The sequence below is a fragment of the Coenobita brevimanus genome, chromosome 26 (assembly GCF_032717465.1).
Source record: "Coenobita brevimanus isolate Jiangsu-jjx chromosome 26, ASM3271746v2, whole genome shotgun sequence".
Lineage (NCBI taxonomy): Eukaryota > Metazoa > Arthropoda > Malacostraca > Decapoda > Coenobitidae > Coenobita > Coenobita brevimanus.
The window spans coordinates 140803-167500 of record NC_136979.1 but is presented as its reverse complement, the minus strand read 5'-3'; the positions used below and the strand labels follow the sequence as shown (position 1 = coordinate 167500).

The window sequence follows — 26698 nt, the reverse complement described above, 5'->3', positions numbered from 1 at the left end:
GTATATCAGGGACTTTGGGGAAATGATGTGGGTTGACTGGGGCAGAGCATGGGGGAATAATAATGACGCCGCCAGCCAGCCACCAACCGACGCACAAATACAGAAACTGTTCCACATGTGAATTTTTTTTTTTTTTTTTTAACAGAATGGAGGAAGGAAAAACAAATGGAGAAAAAAAATTATCCATACACCAGATTACTGGTGTCCTCTGTTCACAAAATATCTGTAACAGTTAGACTTGAACAGTTGTGGGTTGAAATTTGGAGGAAAACAACTCTGGGGAAGCGAGTTCCAGAGAGATGCAGTTCGGGGAATGAAAGAATTCTGATAGGCAGAAGTTCTGCAATATGGTTGAGTGACATTCCAGTCATGAGCGCTACCAGATGCCCGTGTAGCACGAGGGAAGGCGTGGAGAGGTGGCACCATGGACGCAACTTCGCCTGAGCATTTGCCAAAAAAATATCTGTAAAATAATGCAAGGGAGGCAACATTCCTTCTTACTTGCAGAGGAGGTAGTTTATATGTAATGGCAGGGTTGTTAATGATTCTAACAGCTTTATTCTGAATTTTGTCTAGTTGTCTTAATGCAACCTCTCCACAACCATTCCACAAGGGTGAGCAATATTCAAGCTGAGAGCGCACGTGACTCTTATAAATTATAGCTAACTGCTCATCGGCAAAGAAGTTACGGACTCTGTACAATAATCCAAGTTTCTTTGAGGCGGTTTTAGCAAGTGATCCGACATGAGAGGTCCAGCTGAGGGCACTGTTAAGTGAGACACCAAGAATTTCAATACTTTTGGAGATGGGAATATTAGTAGCACTGAAGGTAATGTACGAATCTGGCAATATCTGTCTATTAGTAAACTGTATATATTTAGTTTTACTAGCATTAAAAGAGACAAGGTTGTTTTGTCCCCATTCACTGATTGTAGATAGATCTTGATTTATGGAGATGGCTGTACTGAGTTGAGAGGTAGAGATATTAGACTTTGTAAATGGATGTCTGAGTGTGAATGAACTATGTAGTGTTAAGTCATCTGCATATGAGTGAATGGGATTGTGAGTGACTGATAAGAGATCATTAATATGAACCAGAAATAGGGTTGGCACCAGAACTGATCCCTGCGGCACGCCGGCGTTAATTGAGTGGAAATTCGAATATACATCATCTACTTTTACTCTTATTTTCCTGTCACTAAGATAAGAAGAAATCAAAGGAACAAAAGACGTTAGTCCATAGCAAGGGAGTTTGGACAGCAGGGAACGGTGCCATACTCTGTCGAAAGCTTTAGAGATATCAAGAGCTACTGCATGAGTTTCTCCATGTAGATCAATTGATTGATGGATGGTATGAGTTAGGAGATTGAGTATGTCAATGGTGGATCTTTCGTGGCGAAAACCGTATTGTCTCAATGGTGGATCTTTCGTGGCGAAAACCGTATTGTCTCAATGGTGGATCTTTCGTGGCGAAAACCGTATTGTCTATCATTAATTAGGTTGTTGGATTCAAGATGTTTAACAATATGCTTATTAATTAAAGTTTCAAATACCTTACCAAGAGAAGATGTGATAGCTATTGGTCTGTAATTGGAGGGGTCAGATGAACTTCCTTTCTTCGGAACTGGGTGGATATTGGCTTCTTTCCATGAATTTGGGAATAAAGAAGTACGTATGCATAGTCTGAATAATTTAGCTAGGACAGAGGCAAGTTCAGGGGAACACTTTTTCAAAACAATTGGCGGAATTCCATCTGGACCTGGAGCTTTGTTGGTAGGTAAATTGTCTAGGATGGATTTTACAAATCTTGTCTGTATTTTAAGTGGGGCAATTTCGGGAGAATCAAGTTCCAGTACTGAGACATTCTGGCTGGTATCATCTATGGTAGAGTTTCTTGCAAAGGTACTAGCAAAGATATCTGCTTTCCCACGTGGGTCACTTGTAATATTGCCATCTGGAGATTTAGTGGGGGAATGGAAGATGACTTGTTAAAGTTATTATTGAAAGAATTAAGAGTTGACCAGAATATTCTATTGTCATTAGGGTTGTTAAGTAGTTTTGATGCTTGCTTTTGAAGGAAGTTTGATTTAGATAGATTTAATACAGCTTTTGCATGATTTCTAGCAATTTTAAATTGGGAGAGTGATTCAGGTGTTTTTGATTTTAAGTAAGAGTTATATGCTAATGACTTTTGGGCTGTTGCTCTGGCACAATTGCCATCAAACCATTTTGGAGAGTTTGATCTTTTAGTGAATTGTTGACTTGGTATGAATAAATCCATACCAGCTAGTATTAAATCACAAATGTGGGACTGGGTAGAATTGGGATCACTAGAGAAGAAAGACTGCCATGGAACATCAGCAAGATAATTTCTAAATCCATCCCAGTCTGCCCTGTCAAAGTGCCATCGGGTCATCCTGACAGGTTCGGAATGGGGAGGTGTAGGAGGGTTAACTAATGAGGCTTTGATGAGATTGATGTCTTAAATATTATTATTAATGCAGACCCTTCTTCTACTTTTTAGCATTTAGAAAGTACTTTATTGGTTATAACTTAATTTTAAACGCTTTTCAAATACTGTACTGTACACTTTATGCACCTTATTATTTATGATTTTACAAGTGGTAGATGGGGGCACTCACCATCCACTCATTCAATGTAGTGCCGCTCTCAGGCATCGGCCCTTTCCTCTCCATCCTTCTTTCCTTCCATTCTCTTCTGTCTTTCTTTCCTTCATTCTTTCCTTGTCCTTCTGCCTACGGGTGACTTTACACTCCCTCCTCTGTCTTTCCTTCATTCTTTCCACTTCCTTCAGCCTGTGGGTGACTACACTGAGTGACAAGCCAAATGGTTTCCTGTGCACTAGGAAACCATTTACTGTACTATGCTGGGTGGTAACCATATAACCAAATTTTGGCGCCTGGTGGTTTAGTGGGTAATTATTGCACTCCAATCGGATTGAGCCTGTGAAGGTTTATATCCAAGGGGTGGTTGGGGTTGATTGCTCATGTAATGCCACTCAGAGATGAGTGAGGCTGGTCACTCTCATCTTAAATGTCGGGACCAACTGCCTAGACCAGGTCTCCTATGCTCCTCATGGGGAAATGTAGGATTGGATGATGGATGGATGGACAAACTAAAGATGTTCACTTTGTATATTTCACTTATCATTTGTCACCCTTGAGCAGTATATCAGGGACTTCCAGGGAAATGATGTGGGTCAGACTGAGGCCAGAGCATGGGGGAACAATAGTAACGCTGCCAGCCTTCCACCAACCAATGAACGAACACACAAACCGTGCGGACAATATGGCCACTCCGCCTTGAGGTTAGGCAGTCCGGACTGCTTCTAGCTTTTTCGGAGTTTTTCTGATATATAAGAAATAATTCCGGTCAGCTCCTTGACTCCAAAAAAAACAAATTCTGGTCTAATGAAGTTCGTTGTAGAGAGGTTATGCTGTATGAGATGTTCGTATACTACCACCTGTAGCATTAACTGAACATCTGATATTCAGTTAAATCATATGGGTAATGTATAAAAGTGGTTTACACATGTCAGTTTTAGAATCTCCTCTACCGTTACTACTCTTATTAAAAAAAAAAAAAAAAAAAAAAAAAAAAAAAAAAACTGTCATCACTAGGGCCGAGTAGGGCCCAAACTTGACCTACTACCACACTCGGTAAGGTGCAGCCCACAGGTTTTAATATCCAACAGTTTGGTTCCAGTGTATGTTTGCATTGCATTTTTAGCAAGTTAAAATATTTTTTACATAATTTATTTACATTATTCTATGTTTTCTGGAGCTACAGTGTTATTTTTTTATGAATAATTAAATATAGGGTTTGCGAAAGCCATAACCTGCTCCCCTAAAAAAAATTTTGGAACAACCCCTACAAATTCAGGGAAGTCTTTCCCTACTTAAACTTTAGCATACAGTTTTGATACAAGGACCTTAGGAAAGGCCCTATGTTACCTTTAAGCATACGGCTGATAGGTATATGTGAAGCTACAGAATGTGGTGAAAATTTTTTGGCCTATCTGATGGAGTCAAGATTCCGTGAGCTTGAATGATGAGTGTATATAAGCATGGCCCAATGAACTGGGCAAACCTGAGCTGTCTGGACACTGCTACTCTTCACCCTGGCCTGGGGTGGGAAAGGAGGTCCAGATGATGATGATGATGATGATGATAATCACACCTTAGGGTGGGAAAGAAGGTCTAGATTAGGATTAGGATGATAATGATGATAAATAATATTACCACAATAACAATGAAATTGTGAATGGATGTACCTATGCGGTGGAGTCAGGATTCTGTGGGCTTGAATGATGAACAAATGAGAATGTGGCTTATTCAATTCTACCTCTACCAGGTTCTTTTCTTGCTCTCTGTACTTTAACTCACCACATCCCTGGGTGGGAGACATAGGTTGGGATGATGACAATAATAACATACCCATCAATAGGCGGAATGAACATTGGCGTAATCCTGCGCTTGCCATCTGGTGTCCGGGTCTCAATCTGTTTGTTTATTGGTGCGCGCTGTAAGCTTGGCGGGAATGGCCTCTGACTCTGCTCACTGTGAGGTACAAATAGTTCATTAATAAAGGTAACACACTGGGTAACTGAGTGGATTATGGTAATCCATCCAGATGAGACTCATAAGGGTTGGGGTTTATTGCTCAAATGAAGCCATGCTGATACAAGTGACTATAGCAGCTGTCATGAACATGTCTCTTAATCCTTTAGATACGACAGTCTGTGGGGATAACAGACACCGGCAGACTGTCTAAATGTAGCCAAAAATGAAAATGTTAAAATGAATTTGTGAATTGCCTTTTCTGTGCAAGTGGATCAGGGGACAACTGTACCTGTGAAAACAGCTGACCAGACCAATATTTTGTGCTGTAAAATGCTGTTTTTTGTCAAGAATATCTAAAAAAAAAATGTAATGACGTATTCTGAAATAAATATGACAGAAAGTGGCCCATTTCATTCCACTGACCGAGAATGATTTTAACCCTTTGGGATTTCGATGATGCGATTTTGCGTCATCATAAATTCAACTATTGTGATTCTGGTGACTCAAATTTGAGTCATATGAAACAGTATTTCCCCCCCCCCCCATCTGGCTTTGCTCCACAGACACTATCCTGTTTATCTTTTTCCAAATTACAGTATCTGTTTTTACAGTTATGAGTACATCAGACAGATATGCACAATAAATTGGTTTTTACCATGAAGCAACGTTGGGTCTGGTTAGTACTTGGATGGGTGACCGCCTGGGAACACTAGATGCTGTTGGCATAACGTTCTCCCTACGTGTCAAGTGGGGTTGGTGGAGGATTAGTGCCCCTCCCTGTAAAACAATTAACTCTAAGCCCTTGGCCACCCTGTTTGGGATACATGGCATCTGGCAATGAATGAATATCGGTATTACCAGCATGGATATTTGCCTGCATGACAGCAAGAGCGCGATGTTGATGCGACAACCAGAAGTATAACTTTCCGTCAGCATATCTCAGTGATAAATAGCATAAAATGCTGTAACCTATATATCAATGGAAAGGGAATTTACTGTACAGTAGACTGACATGGTGCAATCAGAATTCATGTGAACCTATTTCTTTTTTTTTACAAATATTTTTCTACAGAAAAAGTATGCAATTTTTCCTTCTCAGCTAACTTCAACTCATCCTATTAGCCTTTTATATATCATTTTTATCTATTTCAATGATACTAGCATAAAGAGCATCTATTCAGCTTTACAATGACACCCAACTTATTACTTTACTATGAACAGTTAATGTGTAGGAAGCATTTATATAAAGTTATTTCACAGTGAGCGCACAGTGTGAATACTAAAAAATTTTATCACTTTACTTTTGTTTTTCTCTGTAAAAACTAACACAAATTGCCATAACCTATATATCAATAAAAAGGGAATTTACTGTAGATTGACTTGGTGCTATCAAATTTCACATAACTCTAATACTTTACTTTTTCATAAATATTTTTCTACGGAAGGGTGTGTGATTTTTCCTTTTCAGCTAACTTCTACTTGTCCTATTGGCCTTTTAGCTATCGCATTTACCTTTTCAACCACACTACGATAAAGAGCAATTATTCAGCTTTAAAATGGTACCATATTCATTACTCTACCATAAAAAGTAAGTATACTGTGGCCGATTAAGTATAAATATTGATGCGGGATGACACGCTCTATGTATGCCCAGCTGAATCTGGCACAGACACAATTGGCAGAGGATCGAAAAACTCAAAGGGTTAAAAAGTGTACCACATGTATCAGGGTCATCATAACACATCAACATACCTCACACAAACTTTTTATTATACCGGGAAAACTGGACATACAGCAGTATGAAAATAATTTGACAGCTTTTGAAACAAACATGTATCTTCTTGGTATTCAGTTATACACTCAGGTTATGAGCAGCCACACTTCTTCTTGTATTCTCTTTGGGTATGAAATACATGAAAGCATGGTATGACACACACTGCAGGGTTACTTGGCCAATCTCTACAATAGCAGGTGGTTTGCCAAGTTCGGCACTCTCCTTTATGTAAAAACAAGACACCAGACACCAAACTTGAACTCTGAAGCTTATAATGCTGATCTCTCTCACATTAAATGGTAAAAAATACATGAAACTCTGAGGAACACCTACCTATGTGCATCCACAATGCCATCAGCTAATCAGTGGCTGTGTGTGTCTAGTCATTTTGCTTCCACTGAGTGCCGATAGTTGGTGCCACTGCTGGCCAGGCAGTGTTTTCAAACTCCTGGGACACTGGTCGATCACCATATGGGGCTAAACGTTTTTGTACACAAGTGGACTGTAGTTGAATATTGTACCGTGGGAATACTTTTTTTTATTTATTTTTTTTTACCACACTTGAATATCGTATCTATAGGGATAAGCCTCACCCCCTCACCTACCACCCTGAGAGTAGGAAGCCACAGACTTGAGACCAAGATCTCAGGAAGGAGACACCACTTTAGAAACATGTTGCTAGGTATAATTACACTCCTATTAAATGTCAGGACTAAGTTGTCTCATTCTGGGCTTGTGTATTCATGGTGGAGCTACACAGATTAGGAACAGCTTAAGAAACATGTCCTCTGATGGCAGGTACAGTCACTCTCCTATTCAGCACCAGAACTAAGAGGTCAAATTCTGAGCTTGCATGCTCCTGGTGGGGCACCAGAGGAATGGATGATAAAATAAACAGTAAAGGTAACAGCCAATCCTAATTTACCCCCTCCGATGTGTAGACACCCTAGGTTTGGTTACCAGGAACGGTCTTTGCCTCTGCTCATCGAGGGATAAAAATGGTAGCTATTTATTTACTTACTCACCTCATCATCACAACTCAAAAATAATCCACTGCACCTACACTGTAATGCAGGTCCCATACCACAATATACTGACATCATGCATCTCACTATTACAATACATTCATCATCATATAATTTCTTGCCTCTTCTGCAAGCCCTTGACAGGAGATGATCATGAGTGGACAGAACTGTAGTCAGGATACTTTATCTACATATACTGGTGCCTCCCAAACATACTCATCCTTCTCTCTCAGAAATATACTGCTCCACTCTCTTTTTCTGGTACCTCTTTAACTCACATATACACACTTCCCTTCCTTTTCTCTCACCAATAATCTGTTCCATTTTTTCTCCATACCACACACACAACGCCTCTACCAATACTATCCTCAATTTCCCTTTCACAAAATTTCTTTGGTTGAAAATCCATCAACATAACTCCTAAACCACCTTCAATATACAGCTTACTGTACTGAGTTACTTGGTACAAGAGGAAGCCTTAGCTCCACCAGTCTCATTTGGGACTTGCTTACATCTTCACACACTCAGCTTTAATAATGCAACCCTTATAACGAGTTACCTGGTAGGTGATGCAGCCTTGGCTCGAGCAGTCTCCTCTTCCCTCAGCCTCAGTAGTTCTGGGTTCTCTATGATAGTGGGATTGACAGTTGATGCTGATGTGTGTGCTGACTTGCCATACAGTTTGATGTGCAAGGTGTTCTGATAATAAATACATGTCATCATCATCATCACCATCATCCTTCCTCCTCTACTCTTTCCTCTGATATCCAACAGTGCATTTACTCTACAATGACAAAGATTCCTAAACCCCTTCAGCTCAGATAATGGCCAAGTGTTGCGGTCAGATTGAGGGGTCAATCTGTTCTGCACTTTATATTTTCACTTGATCAAATAATGTCACAAGAATACAATTATCACAAGAATACAATGCTAATCATAAAGATGTGCTCTTCATAGGATGCAGAGTTATTGTAAACTTACTGTGTGTGCGAAGTTATTACAGCTTGTCAATAATACATATACAGTTTACTGTATACAAAGTGGTACCACTCCAGCTCATTTTACTCCCTTGATGGTGGAGGGTTCCAAAGCTAACCCTCCACACTATGGTACACTGAAGGTAGGTGATAAGTGTACTTCTCTTGGTGACTTTACATGACTGCAAAGCTTCCAATCACCTTTTGGGGACTGTACCTACAGAAGGCTGTCACTCTCATTCTGGCAATCATTCTCATTAAGGTAATCTAACCACTAGTTCATCAGGGTCTCATTCAAATTTGTAAGGTAAGATTTTTTATTTTCAATGTGCCTATGAAGGGTGCGTAGAAATAAGAAGGTAAAAAATAACGTGATTTGTGAAAGATGTGGAGTATGGAAAGCTGTTGATAACTAGGTGAAAGAGATTGTACAGTACATAGATGGAAGAGTCATACAGAAAGTACATAAACAGGGTGGAGAAAAGTGTATACATGAATGAGACAATGTAAAAATGATTGTTGTTGTTCATTAGGACACTGACCCAGTGGACTGTAAGCTAAAACTGCCACTCTCCAGCAATCCACCATCCTCCTTTCAAGAGACAGGAAGAGTTTAGAAAAGTTTGTATACCAGTTAAAGTTACCCAGTTACACTGGTGCCATCACGCGAAGGCATCCCTCTTCATCACCTGAAAGGAGGGGTATATGTGAGTTTGAAGGTGGAAGAGGTGGTAGGGGTAAAAAATGAAAAAGGGTAATGAGTGTTTGAGAAAGAGAGGTATGGAAGTTGAAGAGGCTAGGGTACTTACTGAAAGCTGAGTTAGTAATGTGTCTGAAGATATGAGAAAGCATGATAAGCCAAGATGAAGGTTGGTGGATATGGTAAAGAAATGTGTGACAATACAAAGTAGGTAAATAAATGTCTGACAATACAAAGTAGGGAAGATAATGATAATGACAAGATGATGATTATGAAAATGAAGATGATGATGATACAGGCAATACTCTTGCCTTAACTACCACTTCATCTTAGGAAAGTGTGAAGGCAATGATGATGATGATGATGATGATGATGATGATGATGATAACAGCAAATCATAATAACTCACCGTTTCATCCTGCGAGAGAGGGTATCCGATTTCACTGTGCAAGAAATTTATAAATGCGAGAGTTCCATCCTTAGAGACGCCCATTAAGTAACGACCACAGCTACTCCATGATAAGTCCAGCACCTGATGTAAAATACTTATATTTTATATATATATACTGTATATATATATATATATATATATATATATATATATTTGGTTGGCCAAGAAGCCAAATCTTGGTTCTGTTCCTGCTTTTCATCACTGGTGTTAAAAATATCACCTCAGTCTTAGTAAATAAGAGCTTAATAATAACTCAAAAGGGAAATCCCTGAAAAAAGGAAAAAAAATACAGGTGTTACTAGAATGCAGCCTCCAATGAAGCAGGCCTAAAGCTATCACTTTTTTCAAATAACAAAATGGATTATTATCACAACAATAATTTTGCTTATTAGGCTCAAATTTTGGGTAAAATGCGGCACCAGTAAATGTCATCCAATTTGAATAAAATTTGGTGTTTCACGAGTTTACACCCAAACGCACAATATTCACTTCTAGCAAACAAAATATTCCAGATTTAATCTTCCCCCCTTAGTAATAAGGACCACCCTAATATATATACAGTGAGACCTCACTATAATGGACTAATTGGGGCCCAAGCCATTCCGAAAAATGCGAAATTCCGATAAAAGTGACATCAGGACTTCCCCCTGCTAACCCGGACTATTTCTGATATATCAGACATTAGTCCGGATCACATGAATGGTTATTAAACTGTTTTGACTAAGATTGCAGTACTGTACTGTGTTATAACTTCACTACACTAATCAATTGGTATAATATATATAATAATACTGTACTGTACACTGATAAACAAGTCTTTTGTCTGCGTTATTGCAGTGAACATAGCTGAAGAGGTCAGGCAGTCCGGACCGCTTCTGGTTTTATTGGAATTTTTCCAATATATAGGAATTTAGTCCGGTAGCTCCTCGAGTCCAATAAAGAGTGAATTCCGGTCTACTGAATTCCATTATATTGAGGTTTTACTGTATATATATAGATATATATAGATAGATAGATAGATAGATAGATATATACTGTAAATATATACACAGTATATATGTCAACAAACAAATAAAGAGTCATAAATCATCATCCTGACCTTTTTTACAATGAAGAATGGGGTGAGGATTTTAAATAACAAACTGCTAACTAAACATTAACAGCTACTCCAGGATAAGTCCAGTGCCTGATGAAATAATTATCAATTAAACAAATTAATTTGTACCACAGTAATAAATTATAAATCACAAACGAAAAAGGTAATAGTTACTCTACGATAAGCTCAATACTTGAGAAAATAAAAGAACAGTAACAGCCAACTGCCTCCTTTGAGGTGTTTGAGCACCAGGATGGGCTACTTTAATCCGGTATAGTAAATCCTCATTTCATACTGCAGATGTGTTTCTAAAAAATATTGTGTTAAATGAAAATCACTATCAGTGAGCGATGTGTTCCAGCAAGACATATTATCTCCTCAAATATTAGTTAACCATCTCTAAGTCTCCATTTAAGTATCAAATTACTATATACAGTACTGTAAATGATGTGACTGGATGTATGTGCATACATTAAAGTACACAGCAACTGAAAGAAATATGTGCTACTGAGAACTGTTTCCACCCTAACTGTCTGCTTAATGTACCATATTAATGGAGTGTGGCCAAGTGCAGTTTGCCACGAGGATGTGGGAAGTAACTCCATCTTGTTCAGTGTTTGTGGTAAGTGGGCACATAAGAGATGTAGTAGTATAATGGGCAGACTATGAAATGCTGATTTCATGTATGCAGTGTGTCGGGAAGAGCATGTAGAGGTTGTCAGGTGTGAAAGGACTGACTTTGCTACGGGGTCTCTTGAGTGTGTGATGGAGTTCTGCTATTTGAGGAACATGTTATGTGGTGGAAGTGGGGCTCGAGCTAGCTCTGTGGCTAGGAGTGGTTGGAGGAAGTTCAAGGAGCTGTTGCCTCTCCTAACACTGACTGGGCTCTCCCACCATGCTAAGGGATCTTTGTATACAGTATGTGTTCCCTAGGGAGTCTGGCTGAACAGTCCCAAGTCCATAAGGAAGGCCACGGCCGAGACCAGGCTTTCCCACAGAGCTCTCAAGGAGAGTATGTTGTGTTGTTGGCACAGGCAATTGTGTGCAATGCAGTCTTCCATAATGTGCTTCATAGTATGGGGTGCTGTGCTGCATCCTGGACTGGCATCAGTGACGGAGTCATCCAGCCTCTTCTGATAACACAAGAGAGCTGGATGATGCCGACATGTCAGCCTGGCCAGGTGGACCCTGTCCTCGTGAGGGAGGCAGGAATCAGAAGGGTCGATATCAGGAGGCTGTGCATGCAGCATGTGTTGTCTCTGAGTGACTGGATGGAGCAGCAAGTGATATGAGCAAGGATATGCTTCTAGAAGCTGGTTTGAGGCAGGCAAAGATGGAGAGATGACAGCATTTGTGTAAGATATCATGTGCTGGGTGCTGTTTTGAAGTTCCTTGGTGTGTATGGTTGTGCTGCCATGTAGTGTAGTGGATGGTGTGGGTTTGCGGAGCTGTGCCTCTCACGTCTAGATGATCCTTGACTTTGAGGAGTGGTTTCCTGGTGTAGGAGGTCTATAGGTGTTGTGGCTGTGCAGCCTGTGATTATTTTTAGGGCCTTGTTCTGTACGGTCTGTAGGGTGTAGTAGTGTGTTTTAGTGAGGTTACAGGCCCAAGCTGGGCTTGCATAATTCATCAATAAATGTATATATTGTTTGTATACAGTAATGATAGTTTCTTTGTTGTATCCGAATGTTGTATGGGCAAGTGACCTTAGGGCACTGAGTCTTGGCGTTAATTTCTTTTTAATGTCTGTGATGCATTGTTTAAATGACACTGATGTAATGTATGTTACACCAAGGATTTTGGATGTCTGTGTGCGTGTGTGATGGGGGAGTGTTGTTTATGGTTAGATGTGGAATGTGACTATGTTCTGCTGTCCAGTTTGTGAGAAGGGTCACCGTAGATTTGGCTAGGGCTATTGTGAATCTGTTTGTGGCGAACAATTCATGTAGTGTGCTGAGGTAAGACTGGAGGCTGTGTGCCATTGTGATTGCGTTTTGGTGCATACATATGAGTGTTATGTTGTTCGCATAGGAAGCTATGTGTATTTGTGGTGTGTGGGGTGTGGATACGTCATGCATGTATAGGTTAAAGAGTGTAGGGGGCAAAACTGATCCTTGAGGGAGGCCGTTTGAGAAGTTTCTGATGTTTGATGACTAAATGGCAAAAGTTTCATATGAACATCTGCCTCCTAAATAGTTTGTCTGCCATCTTTATGTGTTACTGTGCATGTTTGTGTTCAATATTTTGTCTGTGAGGTTGTGGCAGGGGATGGCATCAAAAGCTATGCTAACGTCTAGTGTGACTACTAGTGTTCTGTGTAGCGACCTACCTGAATTTATGCCATCAAAAACTCTCTGTGTAAGGTCTGTAAGAAGAGTGTTTGTGGAGTGTAGTGGCCTAAAACCATGTTGTGATGGGGCTACGGGGATGTGAGGTGTTACTAATTGTAATACCAATCGTTCAGCAACTTTGGAGGGGATGCAGAGGAGTGTGATGGGGTGGTGTGAGGAAGGTAACATTGGGTCTTTGTTGGGTTTGGGGATAAAGATGATAGTACCATGCTCCCAGATGTTGGGTATTATGTTGTGTAAGTAGCTGCTGCTTGATGTGTTGGTGGGTGGTTGTATGCCTTGTGGTCCAAGATGTTTAAGAGGTATGTTGCTTATGTTGTCTGGGCCACAGGCAGATGAGTGCTTAAGGTTGCTAATGATGTGCTTCGTCTGGTTGTAACTGAAGGGTGCAAAGTCTGGGTCTGTGGGAAACCGTCTCTTGAATCGGATGACACGTCGTTTGTCACAATGGGGGTTTAGATGACTGACATGTGAAAAGTGATCGATGAGAGTGTTTAATTGTTGTTTGTTTGAGGGTACAGTGTCTATTGTTGTGATGGCAGCATGTGATTGTGAAGAGCTGCTGTTGGAGAGTGTGATGCCGTATGGTGCTTTGTAGAGTTTGCTGGTGTCTTGTTTTGCGGTCAAGTGTTTGGAGATAATTGTTCCAATTTAGTGCTTGCTGCTCTGATAATTTATTGTTTATTTGAGTGCTGGGTTCTTGTATCTGTTGTATGGCATCTTGTGAATGGGGTGTTGAGGAGTGTCATAGTGTGTTGCACCGACTGATGAGGCCTTGAAGTTCTGGTGTGAAGTTGGGGTTGTGTCTCTTTCTGTTGCCTCTAGAGATGTGTCTTTTGTCTGCATTTTGAATAATTGTACTGAAAATGTGCACAGCAGTGTTGATGTTCGTGATGGGTGTACTGTTTAGTTTCAAAGTGTTGTTCTGTTTCAGTTGTGAAGGCCTCCCAGCTGGCTCTCTTATAATTAGTGTATGTGTGTCTGTGGCTAGCTGGGGTGATTCTGGTTTTGGTAGTGATGATGAATGGGAGGTGGTCAGAGCCAAAGGTTTTAATCACTCTCCAGGATGTTGGGGGATTGAGGTCTGGGGAGCAAAAGGTGATGTCTGAGGTTGACGGGAGGAAGAGGGCTTGAGGTGGGATATGGGTAAGTTGATAGAGATTGTTGAGGATGAAAAGAAATTATCTATCTGGGATTGTGGTACCAGCCCACTGTCTGTGTCAGGGTTGTTGACATGCCAGGCAGACACCTTGGCATTGAAATCACCACCCAGGATGATGCTGGGTATGTTAGTGATGTGTTGTATTTGAGGTGAGTAATTGTGTGGTACTGTGGGGGATGACTGAGTGAGGCTGTATGTATTGGCGACTGTTATGTGTGATTTGTTGCCAGAGCTTATTTTAACTGACTGCATTTCTGTTGTGGTGCCATGTTGGGGGTGAAGTGAGTAATTAAGGTCCTCCAATTGGACTGAGCCTGTGTAGGTTTATATTCAAGGGGTGGTTGGGGGTTATTGCTCACGGAATGCCACTCAGGGATGAGTGAGGCTGGTCACTTTTATCTTAAATGTCAGGACCAACTTGCCTAGCCCCGGGCTCCTATGCTCCTCATGGGGAGGCATAGGACTGGATGATAGATAGATGAACTAGTATCTGAGAAGTTGCTGGACTGGTGTGCCAGAGTGTAATACTGTATGGTAGTAGACATGGGCAGTAAAGGAAGAGGATATTCATAGAAATGACAACAATTACAGTAAACAGATGTGCAGTGCATCCTTGAGTGTGAGGCCTGAGGGGGTATGGGATTATAACTGAATAGCTGAGAGGAAGGATGAAACTTGAATGTATTAGTACTGTGATGAGGAGGGGTAGACTGGGATGGTTTCGGCATGTTGAAAGGATGGGAGATGACAAGTGGGTGCAAAATGTGAGAAGTGTGAACATTAGGGGTAGGGCTGTGAAAGGCAGATCAAAGAAGACCCGGGATGAGGTCATAGTGTGTGACCTTTGGGTTAGGGAACCGAATAGGGAAGATAGCAGAGATCAAACAGCATGGAAGGCTGCTTTTAGGTGACAAAGGCCGACTCGTGCAAACATGTTGGGGCCTTTATAACTGATACAATATGAACAATGGCACGTTCCTACGTATATTAACAGCTTTATGACAAAACATATATTGAGTGTTTCAAATTCGGAATTACTGTACACTCAACTGCTAAACATAATGGGTGGGAGAGCACCACTTTCTTCAGACATGGGCATCATTACGAAAAACTGCTTATCTTCACCTTCCAATTATTCCATGGTGGGAAAAGTCACTGTATACAGAAATCTAAGACATCCTTACTGAAATTCAATCTTTCCTCCACCAGTAAATAGAAGAAAAATCACTGGTAACCTGCTTGATGTTGCTACCAGTATTTAATAACTAAAAGAAAGGGATTTTTCATGAAAAACTGCATTTGGCAATGTGTAGATGTAAAAACACAAGTTACGTATAGTACTGTCAGCAATAGGCAGTTCCTGCTCAGTGGTAGCTGGAGCAGATTCACCTAGCTCTGGAAGGTGTAGAGGTGGGTTGTAACTGAGTTCACCACCAGATTACACATGAGGAAACTGCCTTTCATCAATATAACATAATCACAAGAATGCTCAGTCCTAACCTGCATGACATACCCAGTGTTTCTGGGTTAGGGGTAGATCTATCTATCTATCTACTGCCAGATATCTCAATTCTGTAAGGGATGGCCACAAACAAATTGCCTCCATGTCACCCTGTCCTCCACCATTTCACTGCCCTCCCCCCCCAACTCACATGCCCTCCCTCACATACCTCTCCAATCCATCCCTCCACCTCATCCTTGGCCTCCCCCTCCCTCTTCCCCCTCCACTTCAGTCACATAAACTCTCCACATTTGTCTCTCACTCTCCATCCTCTCCAGATGACCAAACCACCTCAATGGATTTCTCCTAATGTTTTCTATAACATCCACATTCACACCACAACGCTCCTTCACTTCCTCATTTTACACCACAAAGCTCCTTCACTTCCTCACTTGTCAGTCTGTCACTCCATGTAAGTCCACATGGTCCTCGCAAATAACTCGTGTCCATTGCTCTCACTTTTGACGTGTGTCCTTCCAACAAGGTCCAAACTTCACTTCCATACGTCAGAGTTGGTATCACAATACTATCACACAATGGCTTTTTTTTACATCCTGGTGTACATGAAACCATTTGGCTTGTCACTCATTGTAGAGTTGCCTGCTGACAGAAGGAAGAGAGAAAAGAATGTAGAGAAGACAGAGGAAGAATGGAAAGAAGGAGAGATGAGAGAAAAGCGCAGGCACCTGAGAGTAGCACTAGTGAGCACCGACCAACTGCTTTCAAAAGAACCGGCAACCTTTCTTCCCTGTTGTACCCTTTCACGCACTTCATCCTCCGAACTTCCATCCCTACTCAGCACATTACTCAAGTACTTAAATGCACTCACATTTTCCATTTCCTTCTCATCCAACCTCACTGTGTATTCAGTGACTTCATTTCTCTCAAAGACCATAACTTTACTCTTCCTTACATTCACCTTTAGATTTAGTTTCCTACACACTCTCAAACTCATCCGCCAAGCCTTACAGTTCCTCCTCATCTTCACTAAATACAGTATCATCTGCAAACAACAGAACAGGAAGTTTCCAGACACTGCCCACTCTCAATAGGGCTGCTCCAACCTCCACTGACCTACCTTTATCTCCTTTATAACCCATCCATATACAGACTGAACAACCATGAAGAAATAACACATCCGTATTTCAATAAAACATTCAGATAGAAAAATTAACTTAGTTCACCATCTACACACACTGCGGCCTTAGCACCCTCACACATACTCTTCACAGCATTCAATAGCTTCCCATTTACTCCAAATATTCTTCATATTTTCCACATTCCTTGTCTATCAACTCTGTCACATGCTTTCTCCAAATCCATGAAGGCCACATACAACTTCTTTCCCTTCTCTAGACACTTTTCCACTAAAGACCTATGGATGAATATCTAATCTACACAACCTCTTCCCTTCGTAAAACCTCCCTGTTCTCCTCCAACTAATTCCTCTGTTATCTCTCCAACTCTATCAGTAAGTATCCTACTATATACTTTTCCTATTACAATTAGAACACAAATGCCCCTGAGATTACCACACACTTCTTTTTCCCCCTTCTCCTTTGTACAGGGTAATAATTATACCTGACTTCCAATCTTCCACAACTCTACCTTCCTCCCAGACCAATCTGCATATCATCCACATCTATTCTACTACTACTTATCCCCCATGCTTCAGCACTTCACCACACACACCATCAATTCCTGGGGCTTTCCCAATTTTGGCAAACCTAAAAACAGCAACAGCTTAATTCCACAATACTCCCTCTGAAGTGCAGAAAGACAGTCAAATAGACAGAATGATGAAAACTTCAGATAAACAAAGATAGCCAGACAGACTTACCGAGTCATCAAAGATATCATGAATGACGACAAGGGGGCGTTTGAGCGAGGTGAACCAGATAGAGACTGAACGATCGCGGGAACCAATGGCCACACAACAATACTGGACTGATTTTCCTGTTTTGCTGTCAACTTTCTTCAGAATGTTTGGGTTGAATCGCTGAAAAGAAATCATTATCATCATCATCACCATCCAAATATCAACTTCAAAATGCATAAGTTGAAGTGCTGAAAAGAAATCATCATCATCATCATCATCATGACAATCCTCATCATCACCATCCCCAACATCACCATCCTCATCCTCATCTCATTTTTCTCACCTGCGAGAGTGGTGAAATAAGGTTAAAAGAGCAAGGAAAACTACAACAAATGTAAAATTAATCATCATGATCATCATCATCATCCGGACCTCCTTTCCCACCCTAAGGCAGGGTGAGGAGTAGCAATGTCCAGACAGCCCAAGTCTGCCCAATCCAATGGGCCACGTTTCCAATAACTTATCATTTAAGCCCCTGGAATCCTGGCTCTATCTGATAAGCCAAATACATTCATCACATTCTGTAGCTTCACCTAAATGCATCCGATAGAGTCAATTCAGACACTCTCAGATTAGAACAGGGTGCCAAATCCCTAATCATGCACTTCTTGTCACAACATTCATCCAGCCAGCTTAATCTTTTGTCAGTCCCCTAGACTCATCGACTTCCATACCTCTCTTCCTCACACACTCATCCACCGCATCCCTCCACCTTCTCCTTGACCTACCTTGCCTCCTCCCTTCTTCAAATTCACTTACATATACCTTTCCTCACTCTATTGTTATCCATTCTCTCCACATGACCATACCATCTCAGTACACTCACTTAGATTCTAGTGTCCACAGACCTCCTCACTCCACATCTTTCATGAGTCCCATTATTTCGCATCCTATCCACTCTCTGCACTTCACATACATTCCTTAGCAGTCCCATCTCCACTGCTCTTACTCTTGACTTTTCATTTGCATGCCACACAATAGTCTCACATCTGTATGTTAAAGTTGTCACTAACACCCCTTCATATAAGCCTCGAACAGATGCAACACTCAAGCCTCTGTTTCTTATCAAGGCCTTCATAGCACCAGCTACTTTCCTTCATTGTGTCACTCTACTTTCCATTTCTTTTGCGTATTTTCCTCTCTTTTCTATCACTGTATTTGAACTCTCTCAAGGTATTTGAACTCTCTCACCAATTTCAGTCTCTCTCCACTCACTGTGACATCGCACCGGAAGTCACCTTCTCTTTTCAATAACTTTACTCTTTTGAACATTTACTCTCAAGGAACAATGCTCACAGACATCAGCAAAACTCTGCACGTCTACCAAGTTCTTGTCCAGTACTGTAATGCATTTTATTTACCTTTAGTGCTTCGTACGGTATCCTTTACGCTTCTTCACGGACCTGAGACGTCTTGGAAGTGAAAGGGCGAGGCTCCTGAGGTGCTGGAGGGGTATTTTCTCCCAGGAGTCATGAATTGCAGCTTCCAGCTTAGGCAGAGAGCTCACGTCCTTCCCTTGGAGACTCTTCTTTACGAGGTACCAGAGGTTTTCAATTGGATTGAGGTCTGGGCTATTTCCGGGCCAGTCTTTCATGAATGAGACCTCGCAGTCATGAAGCCATTTGGTGACCAATTTGGCCTTGTGAGCAAGTGCACTGTCCTGCTGAAACACTCGTGCACCTGTTAGCTCGAAGGAGACTGGTAAATGATCACACAGAAGCTCCAGGTAAACATCCTGATTCACTCTAACGTTCTTTGGAAGCACAACAGGCTTCCCCAAACCCTGCCCCGAAAAACAAGCCCATACCATGAGTGAATCAGGATGTTTAACTGTGCTTTCTACGTGCTGTGGGTCAAGTGGGTCACTACCTTTGTGTTGGTACACACGTGCTCCTCTGTTACAGGTTACACTAAACATTGCCTCATCAGACCAAAACACTGACAACCATTGCTCCTCACCCCAGTGAGATATTTATTAGCAAAGGCAAGCCTGTGAAGTCTCTGGTTCTTTGTAAGAAGAGGCTTTTACACAGGCCTGTGACTTGTGTAACCAAGTTCATGAACCCTACGAGACACAGTCCTCACAGACACCTCACCAAACACTTCCGGGTTGCTTTCCTTTATTTTTCTTGCACTCACACGAGGATTAAACTCCACTGCACGTTTTAAAACATTAACAGACCTTGGGGAAGTTTTCCTAGGCCTACCAGCTCGCGGCTTCTTTGTGGGAATTTCACCAGTTTTCCACTTGAAACCGTGCACACCAACGATGCACTGTCGATCGTGCCACACCAACCAATTCACTAATTTCCTTTGTCTGGTGGCCTGCCTCCTTTAGAGCAATGATCTGGGATATGATTTCACTCGATAGTTCACGGGTAGGTGCCATAACAAATTGGCGAAAGCCAAAACACTGCGGGACACTCGGTAAAAAATGGCGCAATTTCAAAGGGAGACACGGCGGAGCTCCTCTCTCTCAGGCAGCCCGTGGGCAAGTGAGGTGGGAACCAACTACAGCATCGGAAAGCCTCAGGATACCGTGACGTCATGCTCACGAAGCAAACTTGTGGCTCAATTTTTACTCCCAAAAATGGGTGATTCTTTTTTGGCCATAAGTACTGAACGCCCGGCGGAAGGCGCTGAGTAATTTTGACGAGTACTGTACTCATATTCTTATATTAGTAATTATTTAAATTTCTATTTTATTTACACTATGTTATACACTGTCACTTCCAATAAATAAGGGCTCCTTTCCCTTGGAGCCAGGATGAACTTGGGACACTGAACCACACGTTGTTTATCACCATTTCCTACACTGGCTCATCACACGATTCACCAGAAAGATTGTAGTCACCGTCCATCATTATCATGGATAAATTAGCCAGTTCACGCTCCACAGCAGAGTCATTTAGTCCTTTACCCCTTCCCACACGAGGTTTAGTAGGGGTAGAGGTCACAGGGCCCTCTAGAAGCGGCGGAAATGGAGGGGCGCGAGTGTTACGTGTTTTCATCTCAAGAGACAACACTGAACTAAATGACGAGGCGGATATGGGGCCGCTAAGGGTTGACAACGTCAGCGAGGTGACAGCTGCTAATTTATATGCTGTGAAATGATTGGCAGGAAATTAGGTAGTTCCAGGCGAATGTAAATATCACTTAGGCTTCTCCTTTCCTTTCTTATATAATTTTTAGTACAAGAATAGATTATACAGCATATTTCACGGGGAAATTACCAGGGAAAATTAGCGAACAAGTGTACGTGGGGTGTTGCCAGGTGATAATTAGCCAATTCCAGGTGTATGGCACTATCAGTTACCTTATTTTTGGGGGGGGATATATTATTTTGTATTAGAATAGGGCATAGGGCTTATTTCAATGGATGAAATCAGTGGAAAATTCCGGGGAAGATTTGCTTAGCGCAGTGCAGCTGAGCAGGCGAGAGGAGAGGGTAATGGAGGGGAGATAGGGAGGAGAGTCAGGAACGGGGATAAATGGCTAAATTGTCAACAATGGATGGGAGTACAGATGACATTAGCAGTGCTGACTATTGTTGGACACTGGCAGTACTGATAGATGATACAAGCCACCACTTGAAAGCCCGGGAGAATTCAAAACAACACAGAATAACAAAAGTGACGCCCCGCAGCATGATCCAATGCACCTGAGTGTCACGAAAGTGACGCCCTGCGGTTAAGGGGTTAATGAGGGCCAAAAGTGATTCATGGCGAAATATGCCTGATGCTGGACGGCCATCATTCACGTGTTGTTTAGGTCAAAAATTTTTTTGCTTGACTGGTAATGAGGACTTTCAAGAGGCTTAGTGGCAATCCTCGGTGATTAAAATTTTTATGGGGAGTATTAGGGGGCAAAACTAATTGGTTAGGTTAGGTTAGAATGTAGTACGCACTGACGTGTTCAGTCGGTGAGATCGTATCTAAACACATTGTCTTGGGTGTTTTAAGGCAGACGTATTTGTAATAATCAATCTATAATATATTTTTAACAAAAAATATAAGGCTCCTAGAACCTAACCCCCTATTTTACATGTAAATATGTGTCATGTTTTAGCGTGAGTTGAATTTTGCACGAGGTTCTGCATGACCTGTCTTGTGTTGTACGAAGACTCTACTGTACCATGTATATTTATGTTCATCTTTGTGTTTGAAATACATGTTACAAATGCACATTCTCCTCTCCTGACACATATCTTTTAGATGCTTCCTGTTGTCATTTTCTCCTGGTACTCCATAACAACCCATTATGTCATCCTCAGAACCAGTGCCATTCATATCCCCCTTTATGATCACTTTATAGCTCCTGGGCATTTTCTCCCACTACTTCATCCAGCTCATCCCAAAACCTGAGATCTCTCTCTCACTCTTGTCCTCACACGGTGCATATGCTACAATCACTGCCACTTTCACCTTCTCAGACTTCAACTTGACATACACACACCTCGAGCTGACACATTTGTAGTCCCTCATTCCACTCTGCCATACCTCATTCATCAACAAAGCAACTCCTTCTTTGCATCTTCCTCGCCCACCCACTACACATTTCACACTCTCCCACTCCTCCACTTCACACCCTTTCAACTTCATCTCACACAATGCCATCATGGCATATCTCGCACTCTTGAACACATTCACCACTTTCACCCTCTTGCACTCCTCATTCACATTTCTCACATTCCACATGGCCATGTGAGTCTGCCCATTTGGTTGGGGCCCTGGGAAGGTATTAGGCCCTCTGAGGCTCTCTGAAATGTCTGCCATGATTAAGTGATTTTGGATAGGGGAATCTGGGGGACACTTAACCCTGTGCCAGAAACCCCGACTATATGGTTACCACCCGGCATAGTAAATGGTTTCCTGGGTACAGGAAACTATTTGGCATGACACTCAGTGTAGAGATCATATGGCATCTCTACACTGAGTGAGTGGATGATGGGCACCCCCATCCACCACAAATAATAAAAATAATAATATTAATAATTTTCGTTCATCATATAATTCTGTGTTGCCCCATGAGGAATGTAGGAGCCAAGGGCTAGGCAAGTTGGTCCTGACATTTAAAACAAAAGTGACCAGCCTTATTCATCCCTGAGTGGTGTTATGTGGGCAATAAACCCCAACCATACCTTAGACATATACCTGCACTGGCTCAATCCAACTGGAGCACCTTAATTGCCCACTAAACCTCCAAGCACCATGATTTGGTCATATGGTTATCACCCAGCATAGTAAATGGTTTCCTGGCGTACAGGGAACTATTTGGCTTGTCACTCATTGTAGAGTCACTCAGACACAGATGGAAGAGGAAAGAATGAAGGAATATAAAACAGAAGAGGAAGGAAGGAGAGAAGGAAGGAAGAGAGAAAAGGGCAGTCACCTCAGAGCAACACTGAGTGAACATATAATGAGCACCCCCACCTGCCACACACCCATCTACCACAATAATAATTAGAAAGCACTCAAAAAACACATACCTCAGCCAATGTAATTGCCATTAAAGAGGATCTGGATCTGTGGAGATAGGATCTCCATCCAGATCCTGATCCACCCCCAAATTTGGTCATTTCTTTCCTGGCCCATGTCCCACCCTTCCACAATATTTCATTGAAAATCATTGAGAACTTTTGGAGATATTGTGCGGGATACTCCGGATCCGCACAAAAATTTAATCACTTCTTCCTTGGCCCATGGCCCACCCTTCCACAAAATTTCATTGAAATTCATCAAGAACTTTTGGAGATATCATCTGGACAAACAGACAGACAAACATAGGTAAATACATAACCTCCAACTTCGTGGGTGGAGGTAACAATACCAATACTGTAATAATAACAATACCTGTAATCAATAAAAACCATAAGGCAAACAAACAAAAAAATCTATGTCAATCTCATTTTTACCTCCAGTGAGGTGTGGGGCCACATTATATTTGAGTGGATTAACCCACTAGACCACATGGTATTCATAAATAAATAAATAAATCTGAAATAAACTCACTACACAGGTAATGGGTTTGCGGTGTCCAACAAAATCCTTGTCAGTGTTCCAGCTATCTCTGTCGATTATTTGTGCAGTGGGTCCTCCATTGTTCATTGCATGGGCTGACACCAAATACTGACCATCTGGGGACCAACTTGGACGAAGTACTGTTGTCGTTCCCCCACACTGTGAACAAGTGATGTCATCATCATTATCATCATAACCTACTGTAACCCATTCTAATTGAACACAGCCTAACCCAAGCCAACCTAGCCTATCCTAACCATCTGGTGACCAACTGGGAAACAGCACCACTGTTGTTCCTCAGTATCATATACAAATGTCATCATTACCACCAACATCATCATCATCACAACCTAACATATGGTAACCTATCTAAACTATGCTAACCTAACCCAACATGACTGAATCTAACCCAACCTCCCCTAACTTAACCGGGCATGAACTGTCAGGGCACAAAACCTCGACTGCACCAGTGTTGTTCCTACACATTGTAAACAAGCACAGGCATCATCTAACCTCACCTAACTCCATGCCTAACCAAATATGATGACAATATAGATAGCCCTCAATGAAACAACTTCATTTTTAACTGGCTTCAGAGATTTCGCAGTTGACTGTAATGGAAAGCTGATTTATTAATGGACTACGTTAACTGTAAATGAAAAATGACTGGAGAACTAGCTAACATATCTCAGCAAACATACTAATGTCAGTGGTCCAGTTGATAGTATAGCTGATGTGAACTTCTGGAGAATCACAAGGATAACAAAGTGGTACAATATCTGGAGAAAAGAGTGTATAAATGACTGTACAACAAACCTCGGTAATCAAAACCACACTCTTCTCCTCAGTGATCTAGTCTACAGTGTACCAAATTAGAAGGCTGTGAGGTGAGATACTGGGCCACTGGAGTGCTAACTGGAGACATAAGAGGAGAACTAACAGAAGAACTTGCTAAACAAATGGCTAATGGAATGAATGTAATGGAGAAGTGACTGGAGAACTAGCTACATGAAGACTGAATTAACTGGATAAATAACTGGCTAATGGAACGATTGTACTGGAGAAGTGACTGTGAACTAAATGAGGAACAGAAATAACTGAATCAGTAACTGGAGAACAAACTTAATTATAACATCCTCTGTACGAGCTACCACATTCTTCTCCTAAATGGTCCAGTCTGTACAGTAGTGTGCCAGATTTGAAAGCTCTGGTCATCTGTCTGTGAGATTAAGTACACGGTATCTGTCTACTGGAGAACTAACTTCAACTACCATATGTCCTATCATATAAGACACACTTTCCCCCCCTAAAATTTTGCTTCAAATATCACCCAGCACATTATACCAAAAAGGTCATGGTTTGGGATAGGTCTAGAGATTGAGGTGACTTCGTTCATTTGTTCATTTTTGAAGGCTCCAACATGCTTGCGTGTGTCGGCCTTGGTCACCTAATGGCAGCTCTCCATGCTGCATGATCTATTACAGCCTCCCTGTTCAGTCCCTTAACCCTGAGGTCACACTTAATGAACTCGTCCCACATCTTTCTCGGTCTACCCCTCGCAACCCCACCCCCAATAGTAACATTTCTCACCTTCTGCACGCAATTATCATCCCCTATCATCTCCACATGCCCAAACCATCTCCATCTACCTCTCTTCATCACGACACCAACACACTCCAGTCCCATCCTACTTCTCAAATCTTCCATCGTAAACCCAGCCCCTCCAGACCTTGCACACAGGGACGCACTGCACATCCACCTAATAAGTGTCATTTCTGTACATTTGGGCCTGCAAATATTCTCTTCCTTTACTGCTCAGGTCCCACTACCATACAACATCACATTCCTAACAAATGCTGCATACAAAGACCCCTTAGCACATAGTAAGAGTCCCCTCAATGTTAGGAGAGGCAACAGCTCCATGAACTTCTTCCAAGCACTTCTCACTCTAGCCACAGAGCTAGCTCCAGCCCCATCTCCAGTACATAATGTCTCCCAAATAACAAAACTCTTCCACACACTCAAGGGACTCACCAGCAAGTTCAATCCTTTCACGCCTGACAATCTCCACCTGCTCTCCCCAACACGCCGCACACATAAAATCAGCATTGCCTCGCAGTCTACCTCTGATACCACTACATCTCTTGTGCACCCATTTATCACAAACACTGCAAAAGATGGAATTACTTCCCACGCCCTTGTGGCAAACTGCACATGGCTGCTCTCCCTCGTCTTTGACAGTACCGTCACAAACCCTAGATATCATCACTTTTGTTTTATCTGCATTTACCCTTAAGCCCTTGTGCCCCATACCAGCTCTCCACTTCCTATATCTTTCCTCAGCCTCCCTTTTGTTCACTGCAATCAACACCAAATCATCAGCATACAATATTCCCCACAGGAGTCTGTTTCAGAAGCCACGTGAGAGGGCATCAAGTATAATGATAAACAACATGGGACTCAAAACTGACCCCTGATGCACACTAACATTCATGGAAAACTCATCACTCAAATCTCCATTCACTCTTACCTGGGCGCAAGCACCCACATATATGGCCATAACCACCCTAACCAGCCACTCCTGCTATACACAAAACCCTGTTTGCCAGAATGATGAAAATAACTTCAAAATATAAGAGAAAGGCCACCAAGAGTCAGAAACAAATGGTCTTACTAATTATTAATTAGAACTTCAAAATGGAGACTTGGATGAGTAAGCATTATCACAGACTTATCATAAATAAAAAGAAAATATCGGGGGACAGTGGCCAAAATGGTTGAGAGGTGGCCTGCAGTCCTAATGGACCCAGGTTTGAATCCCTGCTGGGGCAGGGAACCATTCAAGGATTTGAATTACGGAAAGCTGAGTTTAATAATCTACCTGACGACCAGCTGACACATCATAAAAATACTCCGGCTAATACCAGTACACCAGTCCTACTGTATACTGCATGAGACAACCCTAACATGTATTCAATATGGACGCTGGGTGGTAGCGCCAAGGTGGTGACATGTAGAAGTCTATGGCATGTAGGAGGACTACTGGGCCTTGAGAGCAAGCTGTGAAACCTATGCCCAGAGTCAGACACATAAAGAAAAATAAAAAAATAAATAAATATAAAAAAATCTGTGGATTAGACATGCAAATGCATTGTGCAACTGCACCACACCAAACACAT

The 26698-nt window shown here is 41.8% G+C and overlaps 1 protein-coding gene across 1 annotated transcript in view; it reads right to left on the bottom strand.

Moving 5' to 3' along the window:
• Hira (histone cell cycle regulator-like protein) overlaps positions 1-26698 on the bottom strand; it is a 100868-nt gene that overhangs the window by 48959 nt on the left and 25211 nt on the right. Inside the window, exons 7-11 of the mRNA XM_080268009.1 lie at positions 23511-23678; positions 17461-17619; positions 9469-9591; positions 7942-8081; positions 4458-4580 (exon numbers count right to left, since the gene is read on the bottom strand). Of these exons, the coding sequence (XP_080124135.1) occupies positions 4458-4580; positions 7942-8081; positions 9469-9591; positions 17461-17619; positions 23511-23678 (713 nt within the window). The remainder of the gene's footprint in view (positions 1-4457; positions 4581-7941; positions 8082-9468; positions 9592-17460; positions 17620-23510; positions 23679-26698) is intronic.